This window comes from Motacilla alba, chromosome 2 (genome assembly GCF_015832195.1).
Source record: "Motacilla alba alba isolate MOTALB_02 chromosome 2, Motacilla_alba_V1.0_pri, whole genome shotgun sequence".
Classification (NCBI taxonomy): Eukaryota; Metazoa; Chordata; class Aves; order Passeriformes; family Motacillidae; genus Motacilla; species Motacilla alba.
Genome location: NC_052017.1, coordinates 51,555,864 through 51,573,660, shown reverse-complemented (window position 1 = coordinate 51,573,660; position 17,797 = coordinate 51,555,864). Strand labels below are relative to the sequence as shown.

General features: G+C 44.7%; 1 protein-coding gene across 1 annotated transcript in view; it reads left to right on the top strand.

The window, feature by feature from the left end:
- Positions 1-518: 518 nt before the first annotated feature.
- Positions 519-17,797, top strand: part of VOPP1 (VOPP1 WW domain binding protein) — a 61,825-nt gene continuing 44,546 nt past the window's right edge. Inside the window, exon 1 of the mRNA XM_038125941.1 lies at positions 519-975. Within this exon, the coding sequence (XP_037981869.1) occupies positions 925-975 (51 nt within the window). The 5' untranslated portion in view covers positions 519-924. The remainder of the gene's footprint in view (positions 976-17,797) is intronic.

The window sequence follows — 17,797 nt, the reverse complement described above, 5'->3', positions numbered from 1 at the left end:
GGCAACCTGGTTCCAGTGTCTCACCAAGCTCATCACAAAAAGTTTCTTTCATGTCCAACGTAAATTGACTCTCCTTCAGTTTCAAATCATTGCCCATTGGTCTATAGCTACAGGTAAAAAATCCTTCCTTATTTTTCTTATAACCCCCCCTTTAGGTACTAGATGGCTGCTTTAAAGTGTCCCCAAAACCTTCACTTCTCCGGGCTGAAGAGCTCCAACTCTTCTAGTGTTCGTAGGAGACATTCTCCAGCCCTCTGCGCATCTTTGTTGCCTCCTCTGGTTTCACTCCATAAGATCGCTCTTCCGGGGAAAGGGGTGTCGTGGTCACGGGCAACCCGCGGACCGCGCGGCACCAAGGAGGAACCCGGTACTGTCCCCTCGGGCCGGGGGCAGCTGCGGGGGAGGCGACAGGAGCAGGGGCAGCTGCGGGGGCAGACGCGGGGTCACTCACCCGCCACCACCGCCCCCTCCCGGCCGGGCAGCGGCGCGGGGCGGGGCCGGGGCGGGCCGCTCCTCTGCCCGCCCTCAGTGGCGGCGGCGGCGCTCGGCCTCTTTGTGCCGCCTGCCCCAGCACCCGGTGGTCCTCGCCTCACTTCGCCTCGCCCTGACCCTGCTTCGCTCGGCTCCGGCCGCCGACGCTGTCGCTGAGGGGATCGGCGGGTCAGCCCGCCCTCGCCCTGCTGCGGGGCTTCCCCGCCTCCCTCCCCGCCCCGCCGCCGCTCTACCCCGCCTCGTCCCTCTGCCCCCAGTGCGGGCTACTCGCGGCCGCCTCCCCCGGCTGCCTGTGAGCCCGCCGTGCGCGCTGCCGCCCGGAGCTCCCCCGCCGTCGGGGATGGCGCGGCTGGCAGCGCCCGTGCGCGCCTGAGGCGGAGGGGCGAGCCCGCCGCCGTCGCGGGAGGAGGAGGAAAAGGAGGAGGAGGAGAGATGAAGCGCTTCCACCCTGGGGTCGCGCTGCTGCTCTCGCTGCTATGGGAGGTGAGGTGGGCCGTGGGGGGAGCGCTGCCCTGCCCAGGGCCGCGGGGGTCCGCCGCGGGGGTCCGCCATCGGTCGCGACCTGGAGCTGCGCGGCTGGCGAGGGCAGCTGCAGCCCGCACCCAGCCGGGGGAGTGCGCGGGAGGTGATTTATTTTGGGGTAATGTCTTTGCCGGAACGGGCTTGGCTCCACAGGCATCGCGCGGTCAGGAGTGCGGGGAGCTGCGGGGCCGGGCTGGGCGAGACCCGGCGCGGCTGCGGGTGCGGCGGGCACGGGCGTTCGCGGCGGCCGGGCTCGCCGGGTGCCCGGGGTCTTACTGCTGGAGCAGAGGAAGATTATCCGCGGTGTGACGGAGCAGAGTATCAAGGGACCTGTACGCAGGGGCACAAGCTGCTGGAAGCTGCCTGTTCCCAGCAGGCTGGCAGACTGTCCAGGGGACACGAAGCCTACGCCTGTCATTAGACGGAAGGCTCATCTCTTATTTTCATTATTCTCTTATTTTCATTTCGTGGGCAAAGTGTCCATTGCGAGATAGGTAGAGGTGCGGCGGCATCAGCTCACGAGGAGTCGTGACGGCACCGTGCAGCGTGGTTAAACTTCTGGGAAAACCTGGATAGCGCAGCATTCGTACTTACAACAACCAGACAAACAGTGAATTAGGAGCTTTCGTTAGTTGAAGGGGGGATTTGTGCCACGCAGTTCTAGAATCATGGAATAGTTTGGATGGGAAGACACCTTAAAGATCGCCTAGTTTAAACCTCCCTCCCGTGGGCTGGGATGACACTGGGTCAGGGGGTTGGGAAAGCAGCTCTTTTTGTTCAGCGGGCGGGTGGGCAGCTGTTTTCCGGGGCCGAGCTGTCTCTTGGTCTGTGGTTTACCCTTGGGGCTGGGGACGGGCAGGGGGGCAGCAGTACCCCCTGGGGCAGACCCGGGCGGGCGCGCTGCCGTGTGCAGCTCCCGGTGGCAGGTTTGGCAGCGTGCTGGAGTTCATCGCCGGGACACGTGCGGTGGCAGCGTGCCGGGGTGACTTCGGAAACACCCGTGGGCTTGTCTTAGGCACATCTCTACATTCATAAAGCCCAGAGGCAATGTAGCTGAAAGTGACAGAGAGGTGAAAGAGCTGTGCTGCCTCGGTGATAGCGCAGTTTAGACAGGAAATGAATTAATTTTCTTATAAAAACGGCATGCCACCAAACCCATGCATGGAAACCAGAGTGCTGGCTGTGTAGTTACTGCTTTTGGTAATGGATATAATTCATTAAAATGATGTTTACTACATGTTTATGCCACCTACGTAGATGAATGATTTCTGGTGTGTTGCCCACTGTGCTATCCAGCATCATCCCATTAAAACACTCAGATCAAAATCATCACTTAATGTAAATAAGTGTAACTCTTTACAGGTTAATTGATTTGCAGCTCTTTTCCCTGGCTGTAAACCTGGCCTTGGTTCTAGCCTGCAATTGCTCTTGACTCCACAGCAGCTCTTCAGAAAGCAGGAATAGCAAAATGTCGATTAAATGAAACAAACACCACCATTTCCCCGAGGGATTGTGTTCATCTGAGACACTGAAAGGTTTCGCCCCTCCAGGATCTCTTTGATTAGATGTGTCTGCTCTCTAAACGTGTGTTCTGCTGAAAAAGATCATTTGTGCCTGAAAAAAGTAATTTGCATAAGTCCTCATTGGATCTAGCCAGTGTTGCTGTTATTTAAGATTTTGTACTGGTTTTAATTGTGGGGATTTATCCCCCTTTTTCCCTTTAATCTTGAATATTTGTTTTGCCATCTGGTTTTGTGGGTTTGTTTTTTTACTTTCTTGGAAGTTCTTAGGTTGCCTATTAAAATGAGATGGCTGTGTAAATAAGGCTGTATTCTGCATGCCCAGAAACAGAGTGCTGGGGGTTTAAATAACTTAATTGGAGACATCTGGTTGTTTTGAAGATTTTTGGTTCATGAAACTTTCGCTGTCTTCTGCACAAAGTTCTGTACTGGCTATTATCTGAAATAACATGGTTGCAATTGTTTTAAATCTGTTTGCAGCTTCAACATGATCTTAGTTATTATTGAACAGAGCACGAGCTGAGAAATACGGTTTTCATTCATCATTTTGCAAAAGGCTCTGACTTTTACCCAGGTACTGTGGGGAGGAGCTCATTTAGTCTGTCAGAGCACTGTGCAGTAGTTTGCTAGTTCTAGCTAGGTTTTCCTTGGGTAGATTACCCAAAATACTTGTTGTAAAATGTTTGTGTATTGCGAAACCACTGTTTGTGGTCATATTGATGGAAGGAGTGAACTCCTTCACAATTAAGTATACATCAAGTTCATGATGGGTGTGAGTTTGGATGTGGGGAGTGTGTGTGTTGGTGGCTTTCAGCTGAAGCCTAGTCAGTAGCTGGCTGTGGCAGTCTCCCACAGAAAGTGAGGGTTTGCTGTTCCTGATGTAAAGGCAGAAGATGCAGAAGACGGACTTGAGGGGCAGGGGAGAGAGCTTCCAGATGCTGGTGGGTGGTTTCATGAAGGTGATCAAAAGGCATCACCATCGAAGCAGGATTTACACATAAGAAATTGCTGGCTCTTGGTGCAAAAATGCCTCTCCTTGTTCTAGACAAGCTTGAGATGCGCTAATTACAGAAACACCCAGAGCACTCTGATGGTGGGAGAGGGGAATTAAGTTTGAGTTTTCTTGTGTGACGAGGGTTTTTTCACTGCACCCACAAAGACCACGGTGGAAGAAAAATCTCCAACCCCAGGACCCAGAAAGCTCTGCTCTGAGAAGACATTATTAGAGGAGAAGAGCTAAAGATGTCATGTGTTTTGCTCATGACTTAATTGCAGTTGAACAGGTTAGCAAGTAAGGTAAATGAAGTGGACAATTTGACAGGTAATTTCGGTTCTCGTAGGAAGAAATGAAGACTGTCGAATCTTTATCTGTCTTTTTAAAATTAATTTGGCTACTTGGAGATAGCAGTGTGTTATTAACTGCAGTTGCTTTTAATGCCCTTTTTCACCAGGAGCCTGAATGACTGGTATGCTCACAGTACTGGGGTATATGATTTCTGCACTCACAAATAACCAGTAGTCTTGCTTGCTAGCTTGGCTTGTGGTTCTGTCAACAGGACTGTATTGTGTCTCAGCTGGCTCTCAGTTTTATAGAAAGATTTGAAGAGGTCCTTGAAGTGATGACTGTTTGGGGCATATTTATCAGGATTTTCAGTTTCTTTTTTATCAGTGATCCCAAGGGCTTTGGTTGCCTGAGCTTAAATGTGACTTTAATGAATAGTGGTGTCTTTGGAATGGGGAAAAAATAAAACTAAACAGGCAGTCCCCCCACCCCCTGATGAAGCAAGCTTATTTTCGGCTTGAATGAGGGCACCAGTGTCTCTGTGGGGCTTACTTCTCAGACTGAGTGCTTACGCTCTCCCTCACAAGCTGTAAAAGTGCTGGATGGAGGAGAGCTCAGTAGCTGAAGCTCAGCTCAAGGATGGGGAAGCTGAATAGAGCTGTTGCAGGCTGACAGAGGACCTTGTCTGTGCTGCAGTGATAATAATGGTGTTTTATTGTTGCTGCTGCAGAGAAGCTTGCTGGGCAGCCTCAACTTTTAAAACTGTCAAGTAGTTTTAGATGCCTAAACCTCTGATTGGCCACTGTATTGAATCCAGGAGAATCTAGAGATCAGTAGAGTCCTCTTGTTAATTTGTCAGATGCAAGATAATACGCAAGGGTCAAGTGCCTTTTTTAAAAAGAACAAGAAAATGGACATGTCATAGGAACGGCAAAATGTGTTATCTTGAAAGAAAATTCAAATACTCCTGACAGTCTGTCATACAAGATTTGTTTAAGTGAAGGCAAAGTTGGCTGGTACTCCTCAGTTGGTTAACTGCTGTGCTGAGCTTTTTAGGACTGTTTTTGTAAGTGGGCTTCAACAGGAGAGATTTTATGAAATCAGAGAAACCAAAAATTTCTGTTCTTCCTGAAGAAGTTTGTTTCTAGTTTTAGTTTGATTGCTTGTGGGGTTTTTTTGGTGGTTTTTTTTTTTGTTTGTTTTTTAATTAAATCCTTGTAGGAACAAGAATGTTAAGATGAGGAAAGCCACCAGTCTTAAAGAAAAAACCTTCACATTTTAATAATGGTAGGCACAGGTGGAGCTCAAGATTTGTGAGGATTATGGGGACCACTACATCCTCCCCTCCCCTGTCTTTCTGGTATTTTTTTCTATCTGTTAGTGGTCAGGTTTTCCTTTATATAAAGTATGGTAAGAGTGTATGTACCCTTGAATGTATAAATGTGCATGCACACCAGTGTTGTTGTCTCTGTGATGTCCCTCTCTGTGTAATAAGGATACTGCCCTGTTGATGTTTCAACTCTTGTTCTTTCCGTGGGGACTGGGGGGAATAAGGGGAAAAATCTATCCCAAAAATTCTGCTGCAGAGTTGTTAACGTAGATGTGGCCACTAACCCTCTTCTGCTTTTTGGTTTTGGTTACATAACAGATTTAACAGCTTAAACAATTTCTGGTGGGTTTTTTCCCTTACCCTCCTGCAGCTGGTTGCAAAGCAGCTATTGCATTGCTGAGTGAAGGCAGGAAAGAGCTTTCTTATGATTTGTAGTTTGGAGATCCAACTGGTGCTGGCAAGCCTTCCCTGCCTCCTGACAGCAGTGAGATGGGCTGTGATTTCCAGGCGGGAGGACTGAGCTCACACACTTTTCTCACTTTGCTCCTGCTGAGGAGGAGACAGATTCGTGTTGGTTGTGGGTAGGGAATGGGTGGCCAAGTGCCATTTGCATCCTCTAAGAGGAGGTGCAAGTGGGGTTTTTTGGGCTTGATTGGTGTGGGGTTTTTTTGTTTAAATTAGAAGAAGCATCTCTAAAATCTGTTTGTATTTTCTTATGGCAGTCAAAAATACGTAGCACTTTCCGTTAGCTTTCTTCATAAAAGGGAAGTTGTCTGACTCTTTTTCCTCTTGCTACTTTCCACTCAGCTAATGCAGGTGGCTGGAAGGTTAAACTTGGCCAAAGCAAGCCCTTAGACTTCAGGTGCTCCTTTAAAATGGATTTAGCTAAAATCAGTAAAAAAAAGGGGTCAATTGAAACTCTTTGGTTTAATACAAATTCATTTTGGTTTTCTCCACTAAGAAGAGGCTTAGAAAAACTGCAATGAGTATGCCCATATAGAGGCTTGCTCTGGTCATCAGTGTAGGCTGAATTTACAGGCAGAAAGAGATTAATGCTTAAGCTTATGCTACAGAATTTAAAATAAAAAATATTTTTAATATTTAAAAATACATCTTGCTAGGGCAAGGTGGCTACAAATTTACTTCAAATTTGTTGTGATATAAAAAGGAAAGTCCATGTGAAAAACAATACATAAAGCTAGCATATTTTACTTTTTATGTCTAATTTTTGACAACACTGTGTTGCTTTGTATGCTCAGAAATGCAGCTAGGTTTGTTTTGCTGAAGGTTTTGTTGAAGTCCTGTTAGAGTTTGTTATGGCAAATATAAACTCTCTTTGGACTAGCAAGAGGCAAAGCCTTTCTAAAAGCTTTTTTTGTTTGCTTGAATAGTGTTTTTTGGGAAATGAATCTTAGGTCTGTCTGAAGTCTGGGGACACAGCCTGGGATCTTGGCCATTAAATAGCAGTTAAAAGATGAGGGAAAACTAAGGTCTTAAATAGTGGATATTATCACCTTCCTGATATCAGAACAGCAAGATATGAGATGAAATGCCATGCCTGGTATTTCAGAAGGGCATGAGAGGAAAATCTGGGTTTTTTGAATGCTTTTTTCCTTTTTGAGAACAATATATCTTGACAGGTTTCTCACATATTAAATGGAAGGCATCACTGCTGAGTTAAAAATGTCTTTCTTCAGAAGTGTGTTTTCAACTTCATGCTAAATAGGTGTTAGCTACACCTGTTTTAAATAGCTCAACTAAGAATCTCTTCCTTCTTTCTCAATGACTCAGCTTTCAGTCTGGTAAATTTTTTAAAGGAAAGGAACTAGCAAGAAGTGGTTGTTTCTTATCTGTATCTCATGCAGTGAAGGTGTGGGTTGTTGCTGGCAAGGGTGGTCTTTAATCCCTGGTTTTGCCAGCTCCTGCAGCTCTAGTGACTGTGGGACCACTAAAGGATCATATCAACCCACTGATGCTGTGAATGACTAAGCCACAAAAAAGGGTCTGGGGGAAGAAAGTAAGAGGGAATAGTTTTACATTGGTTCAGCAGAGGTTTGTGCCGTGGTATAGCATCATAAAACTTGCTGCAAGGGAGGAGAGAGAATGTATGGCTTGGAGCAGGACTGCTCATTTTGGTAGCACACTTCTTGTTTCAATACATTAGGTATCTCCTAATGGGAATCATGAAATCCTTTTGGTTGGAAAAGACCTTTAAGATCATTGAGTCCAATGGTAAACTTAACACAGCCACATCCCCTGGTAAACTGTGTCCCTAGATGATGCTGCATTTGTACTGGAGTGGGAGGCAATCATGGAAACCTTTTCTGTGCTCTGTTAGAAGGGGAAACTAGCGGAGTGTGATTTTTTTTTTTATCTTTGCCTGAAAGATGCCATTAGATACTATTCTGGAAAAATTAGTCCTATCCTTTTCCCAAATCACCTGCCACGTGTCTCTCAGAGCAGAAGTGCTCAACCAGGAGCTGATGGCCTCCCCAATCTTTCCCATCTGTGGGGCAGGAGAGGGTCATGGATGGAGACTGTGCTTCTGGGGAAGGTCCAGCATCAGTTGCAGCATGGGAGGGACTGTTGTCCTCAAGTGCAGCCAAGGATAACTGCAAACACAGCACTCCTCTTCTGCACCCTTCACTCCACCTCTCTCATTTGGAGGTCTAAAAAAAATACCCAAAACCTTGGCCTTTCATTGAAACTGACTGTGAAGTGATCTGAGCCTTAGTTTCAAAGTTCAGAGGAACTTTCCAGAGGAGTGGAAAGTGACCATTTGTGAAGGGTGATGAAGCAGGGTGATGGGAGTGTAGCTAGACTCCAGTCCTGGCTGCACACGAGCCCTCTGTAAGCAGCTCACTGTTTCCAGCTGGAGTAGGAAAGATGCTGTGCCAGCTGGCTTGGTCTCCCACCTCTGACATTGATAGGCATCAGGCAACTAAAGAGCTGGCAATAGTTTTGAGGATGGATCCTTCCTTCCAAGGTCTGGAATAAGATGTGAGGGCTGTGAACTCCAGGAATGTAGCCAATACCTCTAAAGATTTGTCCTTCTAAGGTAATTACGTTTTATTTTCTTATGCCTTTCTAGTTACATGCATTCCAGTCTGTTTGGATCTTCCCTAGGAGTATGAAGAAGTGAAGAACCCTGAAATGAAATTAGTATGAGAGGAATGTGAGCTTGTGGGAAGGTGGCAGGGATCTCACTGACAGCAGACTGAAGATGATGGGTGTCACGTGTTATGCTTGATGTGAGAGGAGCGTTTTGTTGTGCATGTTCATCTTTTTGGGCCTCAGTCAATGGCACAAACACCCAAGGGAGCGTGATGCTTTTGTAGACCTACTCTGCTTAGCTTGGTCTTGCAAGCAGTATAGTTAGAGTGACAGGCTTGTGCTGCTATGAGGTTAAGAGCAGGTAGTGTGTCTGTGATCCAGAGGGTTTGGTTGTCAGTAAATTAGGAGCTCTGTCAGGGAGCATATACTAGCAAAGAAAAATAAGATCAATGAATGTGGTAGCAAAGATGGGCTTCTTTTGAATTGCTGCAAACTTGGCGGTGTTTTGGCTGGCACAGTTGTGTCTTGCTGCATGCATGTCTGATGGCTGTAGGTAGGCCAACAAAATTCTTCTGTGTGTCCTGGTTGGAGTCAGTTTTTCTCCCTTTCTGGACAGGAGATGCTCCTTGTCTAACTAGAAAAGGCCAGGTGTTTATACCTTGCTGGTTTTGGTACAGTCCTTGTAGTGTCAACACAGGAGATTGATATCCAGCTGTGCAGCACTGTTTAGACATGGTGATATGACAACAGACAGTGTAAGGGTCTGTACCTGGGGAATTGCTCAGGTGCTGCTCAGTGTTTTGTTTCTCCCAATTTTATTAAATCTCTTCACTAAAGTGGATAGAAAGCCTGTTAACTTAGTGAATTCTTTTCTGCTTTCCTCATTATATCTGGAAATGTAAATTATATCTGTAAATGTGGCGTTTCTCAGTCTGGTTGGTGGGTGACTGTAAGTGCTCCAGCTTTTGATGCAAAAACCAGGCAAGGATGAGTCAAGCAAGTGTTTTCTTTCATTTCTGCTCCTTGGGGGGGAAAAATACATTGCTCATCGCTACAGATAATTCTCTCAGTACTGGTGTGAGATCCAGGAATTTGCTGCTGGCTCTCTTACAGTGTGAGTTCCCAGCTCAGGGGCTTATTTCCCTGCTGCAATTGAAGCCAGGGGTTTAATCTATTACAGGAAGGGTAATGGGTATAAAAATAAAAGTCCACCTTCGGTTGTTCAGGTGCCATTAAGTTAGGCAGAATCTCAGTCCAAAAGAGAGGACACATGATCTCTGAACATGCTGCTTTAAATGGTCAGACAATTGTCTAGCCTAAAAAAAAAAGTGGGGGGGAGGATGAGTGCGTTAGAAGTTTTAAATCTACTTTTTTGATGTCCGCTTTTCTTTTTCAGGCTGAGATAAGAGGCTGAGATAAGATGCTCCTATCTTGAGTGCTGTCTTGCCTATCCGAACATTTATCAGTAATAATCATGATTTTCAATGTTTTGAGCAGCAGTGGTGCAGAGGATGCCTGCTGATCCTGAACTATCAAGCAGCGCTGCCATGGGCTGCACCGTGTGCAGTGGGGTTTTGCATCAGGGACCCCAGTTCTGCTCTGATCTGCTTCTTGACTAAAGCAATTCACATCTCTTGGCTGTGATACAGAAATACTAATAGCATATGGGATTAGGTTTAAACTCTTCAGAACTGGGTCATCCTGTAGTTCAAGATAGTGTAAGATAACGTTAGGCTGCTTCTTCTTTTTTTTTCTGTAGCTGAAACGATAGCGGTCTCTGTTCCTAAACTTGCGTGCGTGTGTCCCTGCATTAAGTATGTTACAATGCTACACTAAAGCTGTATATGTTTGCCTGCATATTTCTTAGGATGACCTGTAGTTCTAGGCAGCAGGGGAGGCATAAGTGGCTAATAATAGCCAGATACTACAAGTTGCATAATGTTGAGGAAAACCTAAGGCAATTTGAGGCTTTCGCATAATGCCAGCACCATGCAACCAGCTGAACTAAGTGCTGAGCTTGCAGCATGGTGATAGAAAAGTGTTTCAGAATCTGCAGGTGATCTGTAGATCTTGGAGCTTCTGTTTTCTGAAGTCCAGGTCTTAGATTTGGTTTTTTTCATGTGCTGTGGGTAACTTCTGATGCTGACTCCTTAAAGCCCAGGGTGGATATTACAAGTTGGGTCTCACTATACCATGTATGTGGCAATCATTTGAACAGATCTCTTCAGTGTTCCTAGAAGGCATTGCATGGGATCCTGAAAATGTTGTAGGAGACACATTGGAATATGCCCAAAACCTGTCTGGTGAAACTTCCTGGTGTGGCTTTGCTGACCCACACTGCCAGACAGACATGTATGCCTGTCACAAGGCGTCCTGTGGGAACACATTTAGGTTGCAGCTTCACCTGGTTTTCCTTGTGGACAAAAACTATGGGCGCAGCTGTGGCACGAAGCCAGGGGGATTTGGATTAAGCTTGTTTTAATTCTGTAGTAATCTTGACTTCCTATTTTTATTAAAGCCCTAATCCTGGGCTCCATCCAAAGGCCATTAAAAGTCAATGGAGATATCCCACTTGCTTCCAGTGAGTGCTGGGACAGGCTGCCTGGAGGGTGCTGGGTGCCTTTGGTTTTGCTGTCTCAACCAGCCTGAGGTGCAGGTGACCTTTGCTCTGTGCAGCTTCTGCAGCCCTGTGGGCTGAAGGCACACCGACTGAAGAGTTTGGTTGCCTTGAAGCAGCTCTTGGTGTCACTCCTCTGTGCGCCTGCACTGTGCAGCACTATGTCCACCCACGGAGCTGCCGGTGTAGTTCTCCTTGGGAAAGCAGCTACTTCAGCCAGCCACGGCCACTGTCTATGTTGCATAAGGAGAAAAGCATAGTAGTGATTATATAAAAGAGATTATGTAACTGGGTAATTTGGTAATCGCCTCTCTGGTGAACGCTAAGAATAGCTTGTGAATATGCATTTATTTCTGTGATAGCCATACGCAATGATGAAGAGCTGGAAAAAGTGGGTGCTGGGCAGTGGCACAGGGTGAAATACTTGTGCCTGCTGTGTGTGTGTTTGCAGAGACTTTGCAGCTCTGTTGCTCCTGTGCTGCTGTGGTGAGACACATCAGCTGTTAGTCCCCCTGCCCCACGGTGTGGTGTGACCTGCTCCACAGGTGCATTGAAGGTATCCAACTGCTTTTGATAAGCCTGTGCCACCTGCCTGTGGCATCTGTATGAGGCTGTGCAATGCATAGGCAGAACAGATGATGGAGGAAGGAACACATGTTGCTTCCCCATGAATTGGGGCCGTTTTTGCTTTCTCTTGCTTCCCAGAGCTATCTGTTTTTCATGCTGAAGTTGTCGGTACCTCTTTCCCCCCACCCCACCCTGAGGAGTGTCTGGGAGGTGCTGGACAATTTCCAGCATCCCGGTGAGGAGCAGGAAGGCTCATTTCCTGCTTTGAGACAACTGAGAAGACCATGTGTGCTTAAGCCCCACTCTTACTTGCATCTCTGTTCATGGGTTTATTCCTCTCTTGCAGAAGGGAAGGTGACTCATAAAAAAAAAAAAATGCTGCCAAAGCCAGTGAGAGCTCTCTGATGCTAATTGAAGTCAAGGGAGAAACTGTGAAGGAGATGGGTGCTGTTCCTGTAGTCTCTTAGTCCTGAGAAGGCTGTGCTGGGGTGAGCTCAGGATAGCTTGGGAGAAGGCAGGAAGCTGGATGAAAGGCTGTGGCAGGGGAGGAAGTGAGCAAAAGAAACTCTCTGAGCACCAGTAGTTCATTTGGGAATGTCGGTCCTGGCTCCGAAAATGTTCCTGTGGTTTTCAGATCAGCTTCTGGAGTCTGGGTGGCTGCTTGCTTTTTGTTGTGGATTTGGGTTTATTTTTAAGTTTTCTTTTGTGTGATTTCAATTTGCCTTCCCATTCACTGTCCTGAAGGTACAGTTTGCCACCTTTTCTCATTGCTACAGCTGCGTCTTCTCTACCTTGATTTGCTTTTTCAGCTCCTCATCTCTTGCTGCCTGAAGCTCAAGCTCTTTAACCTTATCTTCAAGCTGCCACATAATCCTCTCTCCACCTACAGCTCTGACCTGGTTTCTTCCTCCTCCTCCCAGGCTTGCTCTGGACTGCTGTTCCACCCTTCTTGGCTTAGGATGGCTTTCCTCTCTCTTTTCTGCATTATTGATTTCATGATTTGCAATAGTTTCCAGTTCCCTGGCTGCTGAATTCCTGTTCTCTTTTTAAAATTGTTTTTTTTCTGTGCTTTCCTCTTTTATTTCTTTTCTAGGCTTTCTTCAGTTCCATCTATGATTCAGCCCTGGCACAACCACTTCCCACGTGGGTTTTTCCTCTCCTGTCATTTCTTTACTTTTCCCTACTTGCAGAAGGAAAGGCTGTACCATCTGCCCTTAAAAGTGCCTTATAAATTCATTTCCCACATACTGTAGTTGGGTGTTGGGTGCAGATTAAAAAAAAATTTGAAGTCCTTTTCCCTTGAAAGAAGTACAGATTTCCATCCTGTCCCTTTTGCCTGAATATCTGTTTCCTACCATGATTTTTCTCATTTTTGTATGCTAGGCTAAAGTTTTGAGAGTTCAGTTTGCAGCTTCACCCCAGAATTCCCTTTGTGGTGCGGGTGATTCCTTGTTGCAGTTGGTGGTCTTGTACAGACCCCTTCTTCTTGGTATTTATGCCTTCTGTTTTTAGTTGAGTATTAACCCTGGAATATGCTGCTGTTGTTGTCAGGGCAAAAGAGTTTTAGGGGAATGTTCTTAATGAACATATGGTTGTTGCCTAATGTAGATGGAAAGTAGGCAGAGGAGACTGCACGTGCAGCACCCTGTGAACTGTAGAGGACAAGGGCAGGCACAGACCATGGATAATATGAAATTATTTTGATGTCATATAAATTCTCAGATGCTTAATGGACCTAATTTTTCAGTCTCAAATCACACATCTGGAAAAAGATGTGACTGAAGTTAAGAGTGCAAAAGCATGTAAGGAAGTGTTAGAGCTGTTACGGGAGCTTTTGTAATGTGAAAACTGTTTAATTTGTAACTGTACAGATAGATTAAGAATAATGCTATCTGGACTGATAGGCAAGTGTGAAGTAGTGAAAAGATAAGGAAGCCGAAATTCATGTACAATGTGAACTTTTTAAAACCAGTGAAACTGAAATGGTATCTCATTTGCATTAATTGTAATGAAAGGTATGTGTGTAAACTCCTGCCTAGCATCAAAGAAAACCATTAATTCTTAGTTGCATGAGGATAAGATGGTTCAAGGTGCGTAAGTATTGTATAAAAAGGTATGAAGGGAGTTTTTAGATTTGGTGCAGAGACACCATACAAGATTTTGCTTTACTTTTGTCTGCTTTGCCAGTGTCACATGCAGCATGCATAATCTGATTGACTTTAGTAGTAATGTTACCTTCTTTGTTCTGAAACCTCCAGAGGCAGGCTTTCACCATGTGGGTTGTTAGTGTGTGACAGAAACCCTGGGGTTCATCTGGAGCATACCAGTTGTATTGGATGTGAAGGCAAAACTCTCACTGGTAGGAAGGAGCAGAATGGGCTCCATGTTTTGGAGTTTGAACTCCAATCCTAATTGGTTATCTGTTCCTTTTGAAGAAAATAGGCTGGGAAGATACTAAACTGGTTATGGAGGTTCAAGTTCAGTTAAGTAGATTCAGTTAAAGATATTTCCAAAAGCAAGTCCAACGGAGGAAAAAAAATGAGCAGTGTCTGCAAATATCCTGCTGTCAGGAAGTGCCTGATGGAGCCAAATTAATAACTTTTAAGATGTTCCCTTTCAAAATGTTCCTGCAGCAAGCTTTTAAAAAAAGATCTAGAGAGGCTTGGAAGCAGGAACCCTTTGTAAAAGGTCTTTCCTTCAAGCAAGAACATTTTGACATGACATGAAGCAAGGTTATGAAGGGACAATTAGTACTGGGTTTCCTGATACTGCCTAGAGAAAGCTTGGCAGTCTTTTTCGCTGTGGTAAGGATACACTTAGGGATGCACTTGTAAGTATTTGCAAGTGTTACTCTAGCCCTGCTGGTGACTTCCTGGACATCTCACTGAAGGTGACTGCCTCCTTGTGTGCGAGGGTTATAAACACCCAGATCCTGGGGAAGGACTGAGGTCTGACTCTGAAGCCGTCCGCAGGAACACATGACTCTTCCAAGGGAATTGATCTCATGTCTATGCCAGATGTGTCTGGACCTGGCTCTCCCTCAGCCTGACAGGTGTTTTTGCAGCTATTTGATGGCAGGAATGTACCACCTTTGTGCCTGTGGTGACAGCTGGCAGGGCTGGCATCCTTCTGCTGGGCTGGCTACAGCTCCTGCCCTCCCGCTCTGCCTCCACCTGCGGGGACAGAGGTGCTCACACTTGGATGCTTGTTCCTAGAACATGGGCTGAAAGTGGCAAAACTGCATCATGTGCCTGACTTTAATACCTGGCTCTTCAGCTGCTGAAAAAAAATCACTGTTCTTTTCTCTTTCAGTGCTTTATGTTATTCTGGAGGAGAAATTCTTTCTATATATCATCATATATCAGTCCTAGACTGATATATGTTCTGTATTCATGGTAACAGCTTCTCTAACTATCCCTCTCCCAAATTAGATTAAATCTATTTGTACATTTATAGTATTTCTTCATACTTTATTCAAACACAAGTAATCAAATAAAGAACAATTCATGCTGTTATGATTCAGAAGTCCTTGCCAGTACTTAGATTTTTATGGGAAGACAGAATTTTGCAGTTGATTGTAATGACAAAAAGTATGCTTGTCTGCCACCTCTGACAGAAGGATTTTGTGTGTACTTAACCAATATTAAATATGTCATAGCATGTTCCAGTCACATCCAGTCCAGATGCATAGCCTTGTGCAGATGAGTAAGCGGGCAGAAAGTATTGAAAATGTTGTGCAGCGTGTTTATAGCAGAATTAGAAACTTAAGATTTCTGATTCGTGGTTTCCTAGTCCAGTTCAGTATAAGGCAACTGCTTTGACTTCACTATAAACGCTTTGCAACATGTCCTTCTTTTTCATGAAGTTATAAACATGGGAATTTTTTTGGAAGTTCCAAGCAAGGCATCTTGTAAGTGGCATGAATCTCTACAGGCATGTGAGTGGTCTGGAGGAAAATTTCCTGGGTTGGACTCTACTCCGTGTGGAATTAACAAATTGTAACCATTATGTTTTTTCAGTGTGTCCTGTTAGTAGTGAATCTGAGATCAATAGATAGCTCCAGATTCTTACCCTTAGTCTTCTGTTTTATGCATTTGCACATTTACCAGTCAACTTTACTTGTATTGGGATTGTCTTCTAGACTTAATGACTTTCTGATGATCTAATTAAACTCAGCCTGTTAGTGATGCCAGTATTTATTTGTGTAGAATATGAATTAATGAAAGTGTCCACCTGTATCTCACCTCTTTGGATAGCTGACTAAATCTGTTTAACTTACTTATTGTTGTCTTCATAGTGCTGCACTCGGAAGTATCACAGAAACTAAAGCTTGTGTGAGGTTCTTTGTTTTCCTTTTTTTTTCCCCCTCTCCTTTTTAACTCATCATTGACTATGCAGTCCTAAGACAGTCTAATATTTTACAAACTTGGGTCAATGCCACTGAGTAGATTAGGTGAAAATCGAAATAAAAGCACATTAAAACAGTATCAAACTTGCAAAGGCTGTTTTTGTTTAAGCACTTCCAAAAGCTAGGGAATTGAAAGTCCAGGTTTACAATGTGTGATGAGAGTGGAACTTCTCAGAAAATCTTGGCATCCACCCAGGGTGTGGGAGGCCAGTTTTGTCTCCTTTGTGTCCTCTGGATGAGTCCTTGAAAGAGTTCCTACCCTAGATGGGTATACTAGAATTGATTTATGTGAATTGTTGACATTATCTCTCTTTTCCACTTATAAAGGAAATATGTGCTAAGCTAGGTGGAAAGCTTCGCCATCACTCAGTGGTTTAGATGCTCTTTGAAGAGAGACCTGTGTTTGCAGCATTTATTCCAATTATACCCCTTCAGAGATTGAACATAGAAGCTGAAAGACAGAAAAGGGTGAGACATTAGGTCTGTTGGTTGCAACAACACAGCGTGGCCTTGTCTTGGGGAGTGCTTACATGGGGAATTTTAGGCATCTGCTTGTGTGTGTTGGAGAAAGAGATAATTCTGTCCTTGCTGCTTTTTTACACAGTATCCCAAAAATTTTGCTACTATCTCCTGATAGAGTTAGGATGCTGGTGAAAATAGGTCTTTGTACCTATATTTATGTATTTCATGCAAATGCATAGAGTGCATAAATACATGTTTCTGTTTCAATGTTGAAAAGAAACACTGCCAGCACAAAAATTTGAGGTTCTGTCTCCTCCAATTGACTGAAGTTAACTGTTTTTCACTTCCAGTAGAGCGAGAGAGGCTCGAGTCCTTATGGGTGGGAGATTAGAAAACAGACTTGCATATCCTGGCAGAACACATTAGCTGGGTTGGGTGGATCTTGACTGCAATTGCTACTGCACCCTTCTCCTTATATGTCTCTGTTCTGCAGATGTGTCCTTTCGGACACCTAACAGATGTAAAAAAAACCCAAAGGAACATTTTTGTTTTGTTTTTGCTTTAGGAATGCAGGAACCACAGTTTCAGGATCTGAAAAATGCAGTTATGTGCCCGGCCCCCTAATATGAGAGGGCTTCTCCAAAGATTTCTCTAAGAGTTTCATATCAAGCTGGCACTATCTAGAGTTTACCTGCTGCTACATATGTAATTCATATGATGACATGAAATATTTATATTTAATAAACAGCTTATAAAATCTGTCTACCCTCCTTTTTGTATTGAGAGCATCTCATGGCAATGTCCTGAATGTTGCACATCCAGGCAAGGGCTGTGGCAATACTGGAGAGATATATTTCAAATAATCACCGTTCCTCTCCGGTCGCTTGGAAGATGGGAAGGTGGTACAGTGGAGGATGCTGAGAGGGCAATGCCTAGTATACCTTTTCCAACCTTACAGACTGTTCTAAAACAGATCCATAGAACTTTAGGCTCAGTATTGGCAGTATCTTTTCTATGCACCACATTTTTTGTAGGGCTGTTGTATTCCTGACATTCCTCTGCCAGTTCATGGTACCTTCCTCAGCTCCTTCCTGTCTGATAGGGACTAGGTTAGGGAATTCATGCTGAGGCTGGTTTTGCTGCTGTCCTTTTCCTTTAATGAACCTCTTAAGGCAGTCTTAGATACTTATTTCAAATTTTATTTATGTGAACTGATGAAATGTCCATGGAACTGGATGTTTGCTACATTAAATGGTGAGTTTATACATTCCTAAGTTTGTCTTATGTTTGCTGCTCTAATTTGCTTTATTTGTGTTTTTTTTTCCCTTAATATTTTTAAATAATCCAATTATTTACATTTTTTTCTGGATAATCCAGTTTTCCAGTTTTGTATTTCTGTGGCTTGTGACAGGGCTGGTAAATCAGGATTTATTTAACACTAGCCACCTCTTTTGGTGAGAGAGACCATCCAAGTGATCTGTGCAGTGAAACCAAAACAAAAGCGATCAAGAGTTTTCAAATAAAAGCATGCTTATCAGCAGCA